Raw genomic sequence first — 20,771 nt, forward strand, 5'->3', positions numbered from 1 at the left:
TTAGACCAGACTACCAGACCAGACCCTTGTAACCAAGAATAACAGAGATCACCAGAGAGACAATAAACTCCCTTCCTGTTGTCATAGCAGCCAGTGTGTTACCTCAAAACCACCCTCCATCACACACACTCTTTTTTTCCCATTCCCTTTTATTTTAGTTCTAGGAACATCCTGCTACTCTCCTATCTCAGTCATCTGAAACACAGTGGCTGTAATGAAATGGGCACAGGGCCAGAGGCCTGTGGATAAGACAGCATTGTCATGGCCTTGACAAATGTGCAATGAAATATTTATTCAATGTTTCTTTTAGGTCCATCGAAACAGAATTATAGACAAACTTTTTCACTTTTATATTCACCGTGGCATTTGGCGGTGGTTCCAACATACCAGCGAAAAGACAAAGTAATAAAGTCTACCAACAGAACGGTCTATAGTGTGGTGGCTGAGTGTCTAACAAAAGGACAAATGTCTGGAGCAAGTCTATGACCATGAACTATTAGTGTATTATTGAAGAAAAGCAAGTTATTTGATGAAATCGTATGATACACAGAAATCCTTTTACACACATCAAAACACTGTCACATCAAACAATGTTTTATTTTATAAACTACATTCCTTTCACTCACTTTACCCTCAATTTTTCCTGTCATTGCACCTGACCAGCTATGTACTTAAAACATACTGAATGCTGAATACCTATCCATTCACATCATGATGTATCATATGGCATTAACCTTGAGATTCTCCTACCTGACCTGTTCGTAGCTCAGACCTAGGCATGCCAGGAATGGAGACAGGAGACAATGGACACAAAGATTGTCTGAAAAGAAAAAAAAAACATCGTGCTACTGGCATCAAGCCAGAACAATGCCAGCTTGAATTCAGGAATCTTACTTATCAGTTCCTGATTCTTTTAGTCAGTCACAAATACCAGCGGTCATGAATAGCAGCAAAAAAACTAGATGAGAAACAAACCACTGTGTCTGAGCCCCTGAAGAGGTGCATGCTGGCACCAGGTGAGTGCTCCGAGAGCCTGCCAGTCTCTCAACCTGCTGGAATGCAGCTGGATGGAATTTCGTCTCAGTTCCAGCTGTGTTTCGACCCACATTCCAGCACGGCAGATTTACAGCTCATTTAACACAGTAGCGGATTTGAAGGCGAGAAAACATTTAATTTACCTGAATATTGTAGGAGGATTTTTGCCCAGTTAGTTGTTCCAGACAAACAGAAAGCGTTCTGTGATTTGAAACAACTCTGCCAACATGTGTGTGTCTCAACCAGAAGAGGGCAGTATGAACCAAAACACTCCATCAATAGGCTCTATCTATACCAGGAGCATAGAAACATCTTGTTCACAGCTCATTTTTCTCGCTTGCTCCCCATGGACTCTCTCTTCCCCTGGCATTAAACTTACACTGGCTCAGGCTGTGTTCAGGTATTTTAATAGCCTTCCGGATAACAGGATTAGTGAGCTAGGGTTTGTGTAGATATGGGTGAGAATCTTGCTATGGCTCTAAAAGTCATTCGTCCACTTTGATCATTAGCACAGGATCATTTATAAAGCAATGAGTTTCATATCATCTTTAGATTTTCATTGTCGTTTTTATATTTTCATCAGCCTTTCAAAAAACTATGCCTAGTCTTTAAATGCATAATAAATAAAAATCCCATAAAACACCCACAGCATTCACTTCTTGGTGAAATTCAGATATCTGGCTGCATTTTAAAGCCAGCAGTTACCCCTCATGACCTAGAACAAGAAAGCTATTCTAAGTAAAGCACCATGCACCCCTGAGGGCATTATATCTTTGTCATGCAATATCCACTTCTTCAGATCACAAGCCTACTAAAATAACAATGTGCATTTTCTGGGCAGGAAAGAAATCAATAGGGAAGAGAGAATTTAATGGAATGGAGCGGACTGAGAGGACTGAAGAAGGCTGGCTGTCTGTACTTAAACTCATAAACATAAACTCATAAATGGGCAGCATTTAAGGTGTGTTTATGTTACAAATCTGCTTGATTCCTATTTTCTCTCTCAGATCCAGTATTTCTGGGCTTGCAAGACCAATATCTATCTATAGTGCGAACAGATCCCTGCCCTACAGGCTCTCAGTTTCCTAATCAATAATGTCACGTGCATGTCCATGCATCAGTACGTGTGAGACACTCCATCACTGCAGTAGTGATAAAACAAGTTAATCATCAGCAGAAGTCATTTCAAAGACTGCTATTTATATATTTATTTTCAAGGCAATTAATTTGGCAGTTGCTCCAGACTAAAATGAAAACAATAAAAATACAAGAAATAAAAAGATAGGAAACGTGCAATTATATAGAACTACCCCACATGTAAGGACAGTCATGACAAAAAGAGCAAGCTGTCTATTCAATCAGTGACTGTCTGTTGCTTATCCAGTCACTGACTTCTGATGTTTTCTAACAAACTCTAGGGCCTTCTGGGTACTGGTGTATTTGTATTGAGATGTGACACTTTAATTGCATGTAGGTCTTTCAACTAATTGTGCTATATCAAATGGCAAATGGTTTTGAATAGAGCTAATTTAGTGGTTTCACGGAAAAGAGGAGCTTACTCACTTACACAATCATATCTTTTACATTTTTTATCTGTAAATTATTTTGCAATTATATAGATTTCTCCTACTTAAATATAATGGGGTGTTTTGTGTATAGATTCATAACATACAGTCTCTAAAAAAGTACAAATGGCTGCCTCACATGCCTTATCTAGGTATCAGTTTTAAATCACAAACCAATTTAATATTATTATGTCCAAATTACTGCAAAGTAAAGTATACTTTATTTCAAGTATGTACAATGTGGTTTGTTATTGTTTCTCTATTCAGATGAAATATGATAAGAAGCGGAGCATGTGGATATGTTTACTTGTTAAAGGAGTATTTTCACATGTGCCTTTTTATTGCAAGTATTGGTAGTGGACTACTGATTATGAAAAGAGCACACCTAGCTGACAGATCTGGGAAGTTCCTGTGAAACAGCACCACATAAAAGCATCGGCTAACTGGGACATTGAAAACTGAAAAGCATATTAGATTACCTGACCACAGATAGGGATACGAGGAGAGAGAGAGAGAGAGAGAGAGAGAGATGGGGAAAGGGGGGGTTAGGCATACAAGAGAATGGCAACAAAGACAAATTAAGGAAATACGAGATCCAAAAACAATCTTCTAGTGAATAGAGAATAAACGGACATAATGTGAGCCTCAGAGGCAGAGGAACATGCTGGAGTTATAACAGATAAAATATTGGTCATGACAGAATGACAGGAACATCCATGAACACACATGATTACTCTGATCTTCCTCTAAATACTGGTTAAGCTAAACTGCTTAACATGAAAGAAGTGTATACAGTATTTGTGTGTGTGTGTGTGTGTGTTATCAAGGGTGGGTAGGGCCAGAAAGGGCTGGCTGCAATCCCTCCTTTCTACTAGAGCGATCCGTAACTGATCACCGCTGAAAGCAGTGTTCTAAACAAGGAAGAGAGGGTGGTGTTCATACACACCATGCACACAAGCAGCCTGGATTGCTGGCACTGCATGTAGTGTGACCGCACTGTCCTGCATCTGCAGCTGGAGTAGGGAGTCACCAGGAAGACAAATGAGGAGCTAAAGGAGAAGGAGGCTCCAGATGTGGCAGATGTTGTATACACTTTTGAACCAAGGATCTAGTACTCTTGGGAGGCTACAGTACTGTCATGGGAAACCCCATCAGCAAAAAGAAGGCAAAGGCCAATTTTATCAGCAACCACCACTCAAGTAAAGTTAAAGCTTTGTGGAATATTGGACATGTGGACAAGTTAAAACCAGGTAGGAACAGAGTGGAAAGTGTTTGATTTGGGACAGATTATTGACTTCTTATTTTATGTTAATCTTAGAGATAACATTGTATTTGGTTAAGGTAAGAGGAGATAAGAAAAAACAAGATAAGGAAAGGCTAACAATTTTGTCCAAAATAAAGTCTGATCCAAATCAGTCCAAATCCAAATCAACTCCAAACAAGGGCTCTTATAATAATAATTTTCAACTAATTATTAAATTATTTTACATTCAGAAATGAAACTGGGGAGAGCTGGGAAGACCAGGAATTCTAAAAAAAAAAAAAACTACTGTTTTCATCACAAAACTGTAGTAGGTTATAGTAGTAGATAACAACTATTACTGTTATTCCAAATACTACTACTACTACTACTACTACTACTACTACTACTACTACTACTAATAATAATAATAATTATATAATAATAATAATAACTGAATGTAAGCAGTCAATGCCAATCTGACCTAAAATTAGCAAGGGCTGTTGTTAATGCTTTAGAAACGTAAAATGATCACATTTTTGATGTTACTACACAATATGTACATAGAAGCTCTTTGACTTTTTTGCATACTTCCTGCAACGTGTGCAGGTTTTCATATGCTTACACATCCTTACTCAGCTCTACAAAGGCAAGACAACATCAGCAATACCACACAGGTATTCTGTGGCACCATGATGCTAGTATGCTAGTATTCGATAGTCTAGCCAGGAATTCTGAAATGTTATTACTATTATTATTGAAATGTTATTATTATGCTATTATAAATGTTGTTGTTATTCCTGAGCGAGTCAGATGGGGACACGTCTGGGTGTGTTTTTCTTTAAACCCGCCCAGTGTCCATAGCTCAGACGTTCTCTCCCACAGCCGAATAATAGCCGACAAACAGGTTCACGCTTAGCAGCACTTCCCAGGCTTCTAATGCTATTGTCTTACAATCAAAGCTCCTGTTTGTTCTGTTTTGCTGTGTCTCTTAATTAGGCTTATTTACGACGTAGTTTGCTTCTAACAGACAGCAGGTCTACTATTTTGAATCTCAAGATCTGAGAGCCTGATTAAACAGAAAAAAAAAACAGAGCAGATATCAAAATCACATGAACAGGACTCCAGTTTATTTATACAAAAATACTTTTTATTACTGTCTTTGTCTTGAACCATGTGTGAGAATATTTTTAGTTCTAGCTGTAGAGTTTAGGCCCTATGCTTTCATTTACTTTTCTTAAGGACTCAACTCACAGCAATGATGTATTTTTAACTAAATATCTCATTATGACAGAACAAGTAGAATAGTATTAGGGCTTGCTTCAATGCTTAGAGATAATTGTGTGTTAAGAGCAGGGTGTGGAAAAATGTGGGGTGTTTCCTGTTTTTCATCACTCAGTTTCCACCACCTGTCCATGTGTCACTTATTTAAGGGGAAAGTCTGACTTTTTAACCAGATTTGTGTAGTAATTAATAATAATAATAATAATAATAATAATAATGGCAGGGTTTATATTTTAAATAATTGATAATAATAATAATAATAATAATAATAATGATAATCAGTTTAATGGCAGGGCTTGTAGATGTTTAGATGTGTCTCCTGCTTGTCTTTGTGCTCTGCATAGCTGATCCACATTCAGAGAGAAGAATTTTATTTTCACAAGGGCCCAGTCAGATACATCACACATGACTGAACACATCGCACAGCAGAAGGTCATGTCAATATGTAGATCCTCTGATTCTTGCTGTCCATGCTTCTAAAAACTGAACAGATAAAATGCCTTTAATCGCCTGTAATGTCATCACTTTCGACAGTTAATGATTGGATTTTATCAGAGGTTGAATAGGTAATAAGTGCTTAATGATGACAGATGACATTTCATGGTCATGAGTGGTCATGATAAACACTAGAAACAACATCTGCTGACATTTTATCATTATTTGTGGCTTTAGTTAACATTGATGCAGTTTAAAAAATGAGAAAAATAACAATAAGAAATGATAGCAAAATAGCGCTAGTATTTTTTGATGTTTGATAATCTGAAATAAATAATTTATTCCATAAGCTCACCATTATACCATAATGACATTAATTAATAGAATAACAATTAATTCACTGTTTTCTGTATTTCACAGTTCAGACATTAATATGTTCTTAGTCATGGAAGAAATAAACATTTGGCTAATTATATATGTTTGTTACTGATGAAATAAAACATAATACATGTCTTAAATACCATTTTTTTCACTTCTAGTGTATTTACGCTGATTTAATAGTATAACAAAAGACTAATGCACAGCACTTCCCATTATCTCTGACTCATCCTTGTACTCAGTATGCATGGAGAAGAGACCTTGAATGCATGAAGAGAATTACACTGCTGTCCACCAGGAAGCCAGAGAAAAATATGAGGAAACAAAGCAGATTGATTTATTAGTCTTTTTTTGGCAAGATTAAGGGTGATATAGTAGTGCTGAATCTATACAAGACCATCAATGAGAGGCATCATTGCATTTGTATCCAGATATGCTGTAAAAATGACTTCTGCAGGATGTAACACAGACTCATCTGTTGACCCTGAATTATATATAACACATCGCAGTATTTGCTCAGACATGCTAAGGAAATCAGCTTAAGTCTTTGTTCAACAGTATACGTGACACATGCACATCTAAAACAGTTCTGAGTAAACCATTAGGGTGGGTGACTTGTCCTTATTGCTTAGTCCTTAAGTGCTATCGCTTATAAAAGCAAACCCTTACTGCAAGGTTTTATAGGTGTTTTGGGAACCCATATGCATTACCACAGTGGGACGCCACAAGGTATGTTTCCAAGCACTCAAAGTAAGTTAAGCTATGATAGGCATGTTTTAAAAACCAATCTTAAGTAAAGGCACATTGTTTCAGTGATTTAATTCTAAAGGCAGTACTTAGTATACCCAAAATACTGCCAGAATTACAGATCATGACAAGCTGAAAGAGAGAGAGAGAGAGAGAGACTTTACTTAAGACTCCTGAACATTTTGATTAAATCCCAGGGACAGTGTGTGCCCGTGTGTGGTCCACTTTATGGCATTCCTCATGGTCCAAATTAAGGAATTTCACTTGCTCAAAATCCTCCTGAAAATCTGTCTGGTTAGCGCTATAATATTTCTGTTTAATATGTTTAATATTTCACTTATTACAATATTAAAGCCCCCTGTAACAACATGCCTATTCTCTCTGAGTGGGCAGTCATAAGATTTAATGTGACTCCAACTGAGAGCCTGCTGTTTGTCATTATTCTGACCTTATTTATCTCTAGTCTAAAAGCATATGACTTGAACAATAAATGTCAAAACATGCAATGCTCTACTGAAGTCTCCTTCTCACTCTCTCATTGACCCGTTCTGCAAAATATCTTATTAAACATATTTAATACCGTTAAATACCTAATACAAATGGCCAGACAGTGACTGTGAGAAATACTCACCGAGCAACCGGCTGGACTGAGGCCTGCTCTTAGCCATGGAAATGCACTCAAGAACGAAACAGCCTGATAGTTAATGTGTTTTAAAATTGATGATCCCTTTTAATGAATGTTTAAGATCAACACTTCCTCATACCCATGTTTTTCCCAACATAAAATCATGTTGTATTTTCTCACCTGTGATAAACCCACCCTCAGAAATCCTCACAATAAGTCACTAAAGTTAAGTTTTAACAGGATATGAATAATGATCCGAATAAAGAAGGCTAATATATAACAAAGTAGTTAAAGAGGTTTATTCACTCAAGCATCTTAATGAACTTCTTACAATACAGAGAGGAAAACAATCGACTAACTGCAGTCGGAAAAGTTAACAAGAAAACCTTACTGTAATTTGTTTTTACTTCGATTTTCACCTCTTCAATACCCAGGTTTTTTTTTGTGAGCTCACTTCATGGATGCCTGAGGACAGTGGACGCCTCAGGCTGAAAGGTGTCCGCATTTTGCCAGTGAATGTGTTCACAAAGGGCAGACAGGCTTTAAAGTTGTAAGATAAACAATTGTCATTAGTAGGTAGAGAAACACATGACTCATTTGCTCCTTTTCACACCCTGACACTTTCTTAAGCTGCTTGGTAACAAGGCTATAGCCTTGACCTGGACCTATTCAATACAACAGTATGCTTTAGTTAACATTTTTTCCGATAAGATTTCTGGCTGTTAATGATAAAAATTTTAATCTCTAGTTTTGTGTCCTTGTGTATTAACTTGCATAAAGACAATATCTGCAGTGTGTGAGAATAGACAGAAAAATGTATATAATATTTCATTATACTCTAGAGAAATACTATATACCGGAAAAAATATTCTGATATTACAAAAAAAAAAGTTTAGGAGCTTGTTCTTTATGATTGCTGAACTGAGCACTGATTACAAAACAGGCATTTATTAGAGCAAAGTGTAATATTTTAACAAAACTGGATCATTTGATTTTTTTTATGTCTATAAATATGTCTATTTATTTTTCATTTTTTATTTTTTAAACACAACACAAGTGATTTTACTCTGAAAATCATGCCAATATATTTTCAATAAGCTTGCAGTGCCTTTTTGAACTCAGCTCTATACATTTTCTCAGAGATGAACCACAAGTCATTAATATTCATAAAACAGATCTCCAGTACTGCAGCACATTACACTAATACATTAGCTAATGTTATGGAACTAATGTCAGGAACCAATGTGCAGCCATACTGAACTGGCTTAATACTGTTTTCTTAAAAAATGAAGCTTTGTCTGAGGATGTGTGCTCTGTATAAAGAAGATAAAGACTACAGTTTGAGGATTAAGGAAAGATTCATGTTCCACCCATAATTGTTAATAGAAAGAAAAATACAGAGATTTATTTTTTGCTCCTGGACCTTTTCACTCGTAATTTTGAGTTAGTACTATAAATAATAGTATGCAGTTTGAGTGTGTGTGTGTGTGTGTCTATACATTCAAATGATAAGTTATTCAAATTAATCTCCTGATTTGAACAAATCAGTATTATTAGATTTTATCAGCACTAAATTGAACACATTAGACACACTATATATTGAATAATATGATTTGTGATTTGAATAATAGCTGCCACTCAAGCGAGAGATGCTCTTATGGAAAATTAATTCCTACCTTTTGACCAATCAGATTCAAGAATTTAATAGTGATGTTAAATAAGCAGTATAAACTAAAGGAAACCCTTTGCTTTTAAATGACATTTAGAAATACCAGTTGTATCTTTCTGGATACAGCAATGAGAATGAGTGCTTAGCTAAAGAACACAGTTTCTCATACAAAGCCCTCTGTGCCTGGCTGTAATGGAGCCCCGAGCAGCCACTTCCTTTCCTCCATTAGGCACAAATCGAGTTAAGATATTAGACTCCAGGAGACAAGACAAGCACCAATTCATGATAATTTGTGCATTCATACCCATTTGTATCACACTGACAAAACATCACAGTGAAAATATAACTGAAATATATGGTTTATTTATAAAATGTAATCCAACGCCAGGCCGCTTGCTTTCTGCAGCTCTAGCAAAGCACAGCATTACTGTTAACCTCTTGATTTAGTGTCATATAAATGGCTGACTGGTGACTAAGGGAAATTCGGATGTTAAGGGTCATTTGCTTTTCACTTTTTCTCACATCTCTTGTAAATAGCTGTGCTGACTCCTTAAAGCAGAACCTGCAGTCTGCAGGTTTCTCAGCATCATCAGTTCACACTGCTTACCTGTGAATGTCAAAATGATGAGTTCACGAGCTAAAAGCCTCAACAAGAAAATTCTAAAAATGTTGAATTCCCAACTTTAAACAATTAGAAGCTTAGAGAGGGGTGTTTTAACAGCATTTTGTATTGATTTGATTATCTTCAGTAAAGTCTTTATGTTGGGAAATATTAGCTGCGATGCAGGACTAATCCTGGAAAGCACACACACACACACACACACAACAACAACAACAACAACAACCTAATAGTAATTTCATATATATATATATATATATATATATATATATATATATATATATAGCTAATGTATTAAGGCAGAATGAATAGTCCCTGAAAATATATCTTAATTTAAAGAATTAATATGACACTATTTGGCAGCATTTAATCCAGGGCATTCTATTTATTTCATAAACTACTCAATTATTCTGAGAAAAAACCCCAACAACAACTATATCTACTGTGTTGCACCAGACATGGGTAGAAAACTGTGCATGTGGTCAGTTCACTTACTGCCATGTGTTTTGAAGCTAGAGGAAAAAATTGTGGACACAGAAAGCTCAGGGATGAACCCGAACCCTTGAACAAGGCTGTTACAATATGATCAAGAGCTCTGATAAATCTGATGCATTACGTCAGGTTTATTTTTGTGGCCTGTCACAGATAAAGTGCAAATGTAGCTGGGTAAAATATTCCTTCATCACAGTCTGTTATCACAGTGCTCTCTGTGTCAGGCAACCTCCACTGAGTGGACAGAATTATTAACCAGGGTGCTGTACACTCCCGGTCATCACGGCCATTTTCATGATAATTTCCCCTCATTAGATCCATCGACACAAGCTGGAGTGAAATTACACATTTTACAGTTTTAGTGAACAGACTAAATAGGTTTTTGTATTATAGATGAAAAAGGCAAACAGGGAAAAAATGTTTAGAGTTTTTTAAAGGGTTAATGGTGAGATTAATGTTCTTGGGCAAATGGGAATTTGATGCTTTCTGTAGCTTTACAAATGGCTGCAATTTGATTGTGCCTCATCAGTGGAGCAAACAAAAAATAAGCTCCTCTGATTATTTTTGTGTAGATCACAACAGCAAACATGAGCCATAATGATGTGTGTGTGTGTTTGTCTGTGTGTGTCCTGGATAAGAATCACACCATGGCCATTAGCCATGAAGATATCTAGCGCTGATGTTAACAAGGGAGGCTAACACATAAACACATACTTGTACACAGAGCTTCTGTTTATCATTAGCATAAGTAGGCAAATTAAATTTTCCTCTGCTTGTAGCAAAGATTCGCCATATTTTGCCAAGAGCTCATGGGTCACATGAGAGATTTTTTTTTTTACTTTCAGAGATACGGAAATATAAACTGTTTAAGAGAACATATTGCATTTTTAAAAGATTTCAATTTTACTTTAATTCCAGGTTTGGTTGAACTGCCTGTAAACATAAACAATTATTAGTACTTAATATTCTCGTTTTATCCAGTTGCTCAGATCTGTAGTTCATCCATAGCCCATAAACATGTGGTTTTGTGTCCTTAATATTAATATCGGACAACTGATCTACTTTTGTGTGTTTTCCTATTCATCTAATTCTGTCATACAGGAGGAAATATTTAGCAAAGCATAAAAAAAGCATTACTTCAGAAGCATTATCACAGTGTCTCTAAATTGCTGGTATATTTTGGAAGCTGTTAACCTCATGAATATAATGAATAGATCCATATTTGTTGTGATAGTAATTACTCAGGTGTAATGTTTCGTAAACAACAGGCTTTCATTTAATAGTACATTATAACGGCAGTAGACAGGGCGCTGAGCGCTGAGCTCCTGCATTCACTCTCCTTGTGTGTTGAACTGAACTGCGAGAGTTTCACACCCATTACTCTCACTACAGCCTCTAATTCAGCATCGGAAGCTGTAGCACTCCATTAACTCATGTCAGATGATCTTAAAGCTATGATTTGTTGAATCCAAATTTATCTTTGTTCCACAGAGCAGGTCACCTCACAATTACAGGGTCTTAATGGCTGCGTAGCTTTGAGCTTTCTGTACTGGTATTTAATTGTAAGTCTTAGAGTAACAACCCAGATGTCCTGAAGACATGACAAGCTTAATGTTTTGTCTGTGTAGGGTAAAAGTTTAAATTGGATTTAAAAGCCTCTAGGGGAAGACTGAAAGTCTACATTTTTATATAACTAAAATAGCTTTGTTTCCCATACCACTGTTCCTCTTTTCTTTTCTTTTTTTTTATGTTTGGTGCCTGCAGGGCCGGGTGGAATAATTGTGCTAATGGCTAAACCCTTCCTCTCTGTCTAGGAAAAATACATAAAACATACAGTATGTAGGTTTATGTTTGGCATTGACATCATCTTATATATTGTTAACAAATGGCTTTTTGATTTTGTGGAACCAAACAAGCTGTCACCAGCAGTGATCATTAAAAGAATAGCATAACACCCTACAAGAGCTGCAGATTTGGAGATTTGGCTCTGATCCAGTCGTCTAGCCATCACAATTTGGCCCTTGTCAGACTTACTCTTTTCCATTTTTCTTGCTTCTAACACATCAACTTTGAGGACTAAATGTTCACTTGCTGCTTAATATATCCCACCCACTAACAGGTGCCATGATGAGGAGCTAATCAGTCTTATTCACTTCACCTGTCACTGCTCATAATGTTATGGCTGATTGGTGTATATCATAATAATGGACTTGAACTTGAACTTTACTCTGGGTACTCCAGTTTCCTCCCACAGTCCGAAAACATGTACATTAGGTTGATTGGTAATTCTAAAATTGCCCATAGGAGTGAGTGTGAGTGTGTGTGATTGTCTGCCTATATGTGGCCCTGTGATGGACTGGCGACCTGTCCAGGGTGTACCCCTGCCTTTCGCCCAATGTGTGCTGGGATAGGCTCCAGCAGATCCCTGTGACCCTAGTTAGGAATAAAGAGGGTATAGAAAATGGATGGATGGATGGACTTGAAACACTTGCTTTATGAAAGAGGAAGCATGAACCTGCCATGTGATGAATTTTGTGTGTTCCTGTGTGTATATGTATTTATCTTTCATAACAGTACTATTAAGTTACTGATAGTTATAGACCTCCCATTTAAAATCATGACCTTCATATAGCATTGATTGTGTCTTTGGGGTTGAGTGAAAAAAAAAAAGAGTAAAAAGTGAAATAAGATACAAAAATAAACAAAAAAGGATATAGAAATAAAATAAAGGAAATGCAGTCTGTTTGTGTGCAAAAAAAAAAAAAAAAGTCACACGCTGAAAGAACCATAGCCTGTCCATAATAGCTTGCTTTGGGTGTTTAAGAGGCTATAATTATCCCTGAATTAAAGTCTTTCTTAGACTGCTAGATGCCTAAATCTGCAGGGAACAAACATTCAACAACCATGGAAGGAATTTCTTGCAAACACTTCTCTTTTTTCACTTTTATTGTGTCTGGACATTATTGTCATGTGCATCGCCAAAGTGGCAGACTTTTAAGGGAACTTGACACGAGCAGATTTATGAGTTTGTTTGTGTAAGCCTGCATGATTTAACAAATCATGTTGAGTTTCCAGCATCATACAATGACACAAACTACAGAGAATGTGGACTCAGAACTCCAGGAATAAGAGATTGATCTAAAAGAAGCTGAAAGGTTACATGCTTAGAGGCTACTGTTAATTTACAATGCATACCATTTATCTATACAGGGGTGGACAAGGTTTAAAGCTTTATTATCTAACCCACTGGCTGGCTGTGGGAGTGAAAGCTCCAGTGTATTTGTCCAGTCCCATATTGTGCTTGCCTTGGCCACAGAAATGATCAAACTAACATTACTGAACTGAATGCATGTGAGTAAATTGTGAGCTATTATGTTTATTAATACAGCTTAGAGAAAGTAAGAAAACACTTTGAATTACTGAGGGCTATGGGTATGAGCTAAGCTGTTCTCTTTTCACTACAAGAGCATAATAACTTTATTTAAGATTATAAAATGTTATTTTTTGAGACTAGCTAGCATTTGCTCGATAATGTATTTAAATGCAAAGTGATTTTCCGTAGCATTGTAGTGTATTTTTCTGAATTAACTCAGTGTTTTCATATTCCTGCATATTGTCTAGCATCCATCCAAGCTAATTAACATGCTTAAAAACCAACAGTCAGACCGCATCCTCATTTTGTGTATATAGTCCAGTAAAAGATGGGATTCACAACAGAAACAAAGTGCTTTGGAAGAGTGAAGCAAAAAATATATTATCGGTCTACTGAACATTTTTGTCTGCAGGGCAACTTTAAATGGAAAACTGATACATAAATCCATAGCCTAGGCTTATATTTTATCCTCCCCTGATATGAATAACCTGCTAAGAATACACAGACTTAAGATCACTGAGAGACAGACTGACCATCTTTATTGATTACATCAGCACTGTGGGGTTGGGGGGTGGGGGGTGGGGGTTATGGACACAAACAAATTCTGAACAGAGACAAGACTAGTCCATTCAGATTTAAGGAGTAAATGGAATGTCTATGAGTTACAAAGTTTAAGTGGCATGCCTAAAATAACAATAATAATGAAATAATATTATTGCAATTTAAATTTGTTTAATATTCAGGTATCAAAACGTATAATGTCAAAGAAAAAAAAAACAAAATACATACAAAAGTATATACAAAAGTTAAAACTTTAATTTTATATATTGTAATTTTATGTAGAAAGATTGAGAACAACAAATGGCCTATTATGGTGCTGACATTTACGTTCATTTACAATAATCAAGTGAGTTTGGGGTGATTTAAAGCTTATATTTTCCTAAAACATAAAGAAGCCTTAAATAAACCTTTTATAAGTGTGAACCCTCTGCATTAAAGGACTAAAAGTAAAACCATCACCATACTGACAGACAAAAGCCAATAGTGCTGTTCAACCAGTGGAAAATAATAACAAAATTTGAATACTGTGGTAAATGGAGAAGGAATGGTAAACACAGTGAGAGTGATGGAGGATACAGCAGGGTTAGTAGGTTCCACATTGAGGGTTTGGTGTCAGTCTAGAAAGCAGTGCAAATTATAGGCTAAATATAGCTAGAGAGTTAGTCTAGTTGATTTTGCTTGTGTTTTCCTATTCTTTTCTTACTCCTGGACACTATATCCTCCCTGGCATGCAATCAAAGATTTGTTTATGCTGGCATACTGACATAATGTAATCATAAAATAGCTAGTTTATTTATTTTTTTCCAGTTACACTCTTTTTCCCCCCGAAATGAAATGTTTCTTTCCAGTGCTCAAATTAGCACTACTGCCCTAAAGGAGACACCACACTCAGTGCCTCAATCATGATTATAAAGTACATAATTAAAATTGGCCGAAAATGAGATGCGGCTTTCTGCAGCATTCCTGACATATACAGCATGCATGATTTATGCAGCACTCTGTTATCTCAATGCTGACATGCACAAGATGTCTTTTATAGTGTTTTAGCAATCTGATCAGAATATATTTACAGAACACTGCATCGTAAGTGACTGGATGCCCTTCAGATATACAACAATTAATCAAGTAGATGCATTATTAAAGGGGTATGCCAGCATGTTGACAACCCATACTCTACACCCTGATGTATGGGTGTTTCTGTCATGGCTATACAGAAATCACCTATATGCTTACCCATCAGCCCCTGCTCATCATATGACCCTGCATGTCACATGTCTCATTTGAGCAATCACACCTGTTCTGTGTTTCCCCTAACCAGCTCCTCTATTTAAGTTCTGGTTTTTGGGTAGACCATTACCATGCTTCTGTTATTGTTGTGTATTTGCCTTTCATAGCCTCGCTTAGAACATTGATATTTTTGTTCATGCCTTCTCTTTTGTACCTTATAAAAGTCTGCACTTGCATCTGACATTTCTTTATACTGAGATCTTCTAATAGACACACATGTGCGACAGAAGTCTAAAGAAACTTGACTATATAATTTAAACCTAAACTATAGCTTTGACACTAAACTAAAGTAAAAGTCTTATGATGAGACCATTGTGAGATAAAGCTTGTTCTTTTGTAGTTTAATCCAGCTATAAACTACACTGGAGACATACAGTAACATGTCTAACTAGTCCTTCCCTCTGCATAAAGTAATCTTAGATTATAAAGTATGAATATTACAGATTTATAATATAGTAGTACTCACAATACAGATTGTTAATTCTTTTTACAGCTCTGTGACTGCTAGGCAAATCGCAGGATTATATGAATGCACTGTACAGTGACAGCTAGTACCAACTAGTGACAACTAGTATATCCAGCACTCCAAGGTAAAGATGCAAGTAGATTTTTGACATGGATGAAGATTTTTGCTAACATGATAACAGGAGCTGATAACAGGAGCCTCCTTGTTTCACGACATGTAGTTCTTTAATATGTAAACAATAAGGACTTAGAAGGAAGTCATTCTATGAATACATTTTCCATAAACGTTTCTTGTTTGGTACCAGCAGCTGTGCTTCCAACAGTTTTTTTCCTCATACAGGGAAAATATCAAAATGCTTTGCTTCTTCTCCCAGAGGCTACAGAATTGGTAGATAAAGATAAGGTTAAAATAACACTGGGGCATTCCTTCAGATCATGTGTTTAAAAGGCATTACAGTAAAATCATTCACCATCCACTTTCCAGTGGGAATGAAAACAGCAGTGTGAGTGTTTTCAGTTCCAATCCTTATGCATATGGGTTGAATCTGGGTTGTATTTGCAGTACACAAGAAGCGATATCAGTAGAGTTTTTAGTGTGAGATATTTTGTGATTAGAAAAAAGAAAAAAAAAAAACCCTGCATAATACCACGTGGAACTTTTCAATGCTAGAAAGGTCGACACTGATTGATTCTTTGTCTGGATGCAAGCCAAGATCAAAAGTCACACAGAGATGCACAGAAGATATCACTTCCAGTCAATGTCACGACAGTAGTTATTAATAGAACACTCGTGATGAAGCTTTCAGCCTTGAATGTGTTTGTGTAGGAGTTTTGTGACGCTCATAATATAGTTTAGGACTTGCACCAGGTCTCAACGAGACTCAGTTTTATTTCACGCTGATAATAAATGGAGGTGCTGCTGTGGAGCAGGCTGAACTAAAATAAGTAAGCCTGATGACTGAGCATTATTACTATAGAGACACTGCGGAGGAGGGAGTAGGTCAAAGATGCTTCATCCGTCCCCTAGGTATTGGAAGGTTGCCCTGCTATACGCAATATGTCTCCTCCTATGGGCCTGGGAGATGCTTTCAACATTACGGGCTTCTTCAGTTTGCTAAAGACATGGTTTAAGCAGTCACATGGAATGCGTTTAGAAGAAGAATGAAATCCAGAAGATCATATCTGGGGAATTACGTTTGTTTTGTATTATATTAAAAAGCAAAATAATAATAAAAGACACACTTGGGTAAAAATGAAGTGTAAAATATTGTCTTCAGATCTTCACCTGGCATATATACAGTGTTCTTTTGTAGTAGATGATGTACAAAACAGAAGGTATCATATGTTTCTCAGTGGTACATTAACTTTATACTGATATACCCAACAGATTGTTCTCCAGTGTTACTCCAGTGCAGGATAGAGGGCATGTCCAAAGCTTTCTGTAAGTGTAAAACACACTGGAATGTGAACTTCCTAGAACAATGCACTAACACAATGTGCTCATGGATTGGGATTTTTCCAGTCAGGGTCTTTAGAGGGTGGAGATCTGTTTTGTGATGAGCTCAGAGTCAGAGCTCATCTGGCTTCTTTTCATCACCAGCAGATGTTCCTCTATATCCCACTGCCTCAGTCTCAGCAACGCTGCCTCATGGGAACATGAAGACCTCATCAGACCTTTTGCTCTCCGCTAGATAAAATTATTTTGGTAGATGTTGCTCATAGTGATACTACTGGAGTTTGTATAGAACATATTTGATGTAGGCTGGGAGTACACGCTTATATGTGGGTTATATGCATCAGAGACTGAGAGGTTTAAATGCTGTATTAGAGTAAAATGATTCAGTGCTGTCTGCCGCCTACTCCTGCTCATGATAAAAGTCTAGTCATAGCTCGATATGAGCTAAACAAACTGGTATGTGTGTGTTTGACATCAGTCTTCCCAAGGAAACTCATTTATTTAAAAGTAGATCTACACACAAGAGGCTTGAGGCCCGTCCTCCCTAATCAAAGAAGCCCACTCAAATTCCACCATTTTCTCACGAGGAGAGATACAGTTGGAAAGATCTACTCGTGAAGCCTTGAAAGCTTGAACAGTAGTACCACCTGGTGGACATCTTCTGGTAGTTGTGCTAGTAGCAGACTTTTTAATGAGCCAAAGGTGCAAATCAAAACTGCAGAGAAACCTTGAACTGTTAAAAACATGTCTTGAAGTCAATCTAGTCTTTAAAGAGGGCATTTTAACTTGATTGAAATGTATGATTTTGAAATTTAGTGCTTAAATTGGATCATGTTGTATGATCTTGTGTGTGTGTGTGTGTGTGTGTGTCTTTAGGGGAAAATGTAAATATTATATCTGTGAAGCAGTGATCCACTTTTGCTGCCATTTACCCCAGCAAAAGGGATGGCAGGCATTAAACTTTACACTGTGAGAGAATAAGGAAAATTAGGAGGTAAAAGGGACTGCTTAAGATTTAAACTGTACCACAGCATGTGTGAAACAGATGTATGGCTGCCAGTGGAATTAGTTCACCTCTCTTTACTGAATGCAAACGTCCCCAGAATCATTTATTTTTTCCAAATTCAACAAAATGCTGCAAAACCCATGGAAAGGTGCTGCTGCAGCAGGACCATGATACAGTTAATAAAAAAAAGTCAGCATGGTGTTTTTCATGCCAAAATACCAAGTCAATGAACTGACCCCACAAAGCATTGTATTTCACCAACTAAAGGTAAAATTCCTTGAGTCAGGAAGTGTACGCACACGCAGGAACTAAATTCAATAATGTTATTTATATTACTTTAAGTGTTTGTGTTCTTCTGAACGGGCCGATAATTTCTAAATAGTTTATCTAGAATATTAGACTATTTTTTTTAAATGCACTGTTTTATTTAAAATAGGGCTCTGTGTGAGCCACAGCCAAGTAATTTAGCATAAAATAGCCCCCATGGGTCATTTGCAAAGACTGCTGTGTAGACTTGGCTGAGTATAGAAACTTGGGGTCTTTTTGCTGATCTCATAAGCATGCCTCACACCCTTTATCATGTGCCAGATGGTGGCTTAAGGATCTCCTGATAAATATTAATTGGGTTTGCATGAAGGGGACAACAGCAACAGGAGGCACACAATTTGCATTCGGTGTGTCTCGCCTTCAGACTTCAATAATAACACCAACCGTGTATGCCCAAGTCTGTATCAATAATGCATTCCTCTACTCTAGGCCACAGGTGTTTATATAGTGATGTTTGCCTCAGGAGTGTGCCTTGCTATATAGTTTTTTGGAAGAGTCACACCTGCACTGACACTCAGCAGAAATTGTCTGAGAACTAAAGAAATAGGGAGCAAAAATCACACACCACTGACCACACTGATGGCTAAAAGGACACTAGTTAAAGAAAGGAGTGAGAAGTGTGAGATTGAAATGAAAGGCAAGGTACTGAAATCAACAAATAGACCAACGGATTAACCCCCCGGATAAACCAAGTGTTGGCAACACACCAAACCAAATAACTCCTTTTGTATGTCTTTTTGAAATGGTGCCCCTTTTCTGAGCCAAATCCATTTGAGTCCCAAACCAGTGCCAAAACTAGAGTCTGTGCTGCGGAGGAGACATTGGGAGGCTGGATACATGGTCCAAAAGTGCATCCCTCCTGTTAGGCTAAAGTAAATCACAGCTGTACCACCTGCTGAGTTGTATCATAGGGGAAATTACTTTGTGTGATGGCTAACGAAGCTTTGGTAGTACCAGTGAAATTGTTCCTTGTGTTTTGTGTTTTTCACCAATTTTTTTAGTTATTATGGTATATCTTTCAAGTATTATTAATTGAACTGATTTTTTACAGATTCTTTCAATAGTTTTTAGCATCCTAAATTGGGTTTTTATTTAAATTCTCTCTTAAACTTGAACTATTTTTTTCTGTAGAGTTATAATGCATATAGAAGTAATTGTAACAATCTTTATTTTTAATTTTTATCGATCATTTCTGGTTCTTTGTCAGGGAAACCAGAGCTCAAGTTCGGTTAGAGTGATCAAAGAAGTAAAAGCAGCCAAACCCCTGAGTGGTCCATGGGTGGTTATGTGTGACAAAGGAAAGGGAGTTGTTTAGAGGAAAGAGGGAGGGCAGGGAGGGAGCTGGGATTGAAACCAAGCAGCAGCTCATATTGTTTTCACTTGGCTTATCTTTCATCAGTCTGGTGCAATTCAGCTACATCGCAAACATCCTTTCTGTGGCATCTGCAGTTTCAACTTTGTCATGATGCTGAAAGCACCAGTTAGCTTCAGATGGAGCTTTACTAAACTCATTTTGGCATTCAGTACAGTGGTCAGTTTGTAGATTTTTGTCTAAAGGAAAAGATGGTGGTTTTTCTGGGTAAAACATTTCGATCGCTGCTATCAGTCTTCAAGAAAAAGGGTGAGTAGAAATATTGGGATTCTCATGATTTTATTTGAGGCAAAAATGTCTTAGACATAGACTCTTAGACATCTTAACCATATTCATAGAATCTTTTAATTACTAAATATAAATCTGCAAAGTTAGGGTTTTTCATCATTTCATTCTTTTAAGAGAATCTGGACAACAAAATAACTTCCTAAGTTGTAACCGACTCTAAAAATAAGGCAATTTTGATGAGAGGTTGTGTGTCTACATTTTTAATGATTTCATTATATTTCATCATATTTCATCATAATTCATTAGGGAGGCGGGGGATTTAAGAACTTTGTGTTATTAGGACTTAGATTAGCTTTAAATATTGTATCCTTGGCACTGCAGTTGTGATGAATGGATTGTGACATTTACAGGATTGTGGCAAGTGCATATCTCTAATCATTTCTAAACATTTCTAATAATCTGTCAACAATCAGTCTTATAACACAAAGCTGAGGCAAAGCAGCACATAGAGGTTTGTACTTGGTATTCCCTTTAGTTTTGCTTTCCTTTTTCCTTGCCTCATCAATTATCCCACTCCCATCTCCTGACCACTTAATAATGACGGATT

The 20,771-nt window shown here is 36.9% G+C and overlaps 1 protein-coding gene across 3 annotated transcripts in view; it reads left to right on the plus strand.

Annotated features, from left to right (window-relative positions):
- Positions 1-20,771, plus strand: part of kiaa1522 (KIAA1522 ortholog) — a 34,631-nt gene that overhangs the window by 4,772 nt on the left and 9,088 nt on the right. Inside the window, exon 1 of one of the 3 annotated variants that reach the window (XM_058377804.1) lies at positions 3,510-3,850. The exons of the other annotated variants lie outside the window; for them this stretch is intronic. Coding sequence (XP_058233787.1) covers positions 3,739-3,850 — 112 coding nt within the window. The 5' untranslated portion in view covers positions 3,510-3,738. Of the gene's footprint in view, positions 1-3,509; positions 3,851-20,771 lie in introns of those variants that run through there. 3 annotated transcript variants of the gene reach the window in all.

The sequence above is a fragment of the Hemibagrus wyckioides genome, linkage group LG24 (genome assembly GCF_019097595.1).
Source record: "Hemibagrus wyckioides isolate EC202008001 linkage group LG24, SWU_Hwy_1.0, whole genome shotgun sequence".
In the NCBI taxonomy this organism is placed as follows: domain Eukaryota; kingdom Metazoa; phylum Chordata; class Actinopteri; order Siluriformes; family Bagridae; genus Hemibagrus; species Hemibagrus wyckioides.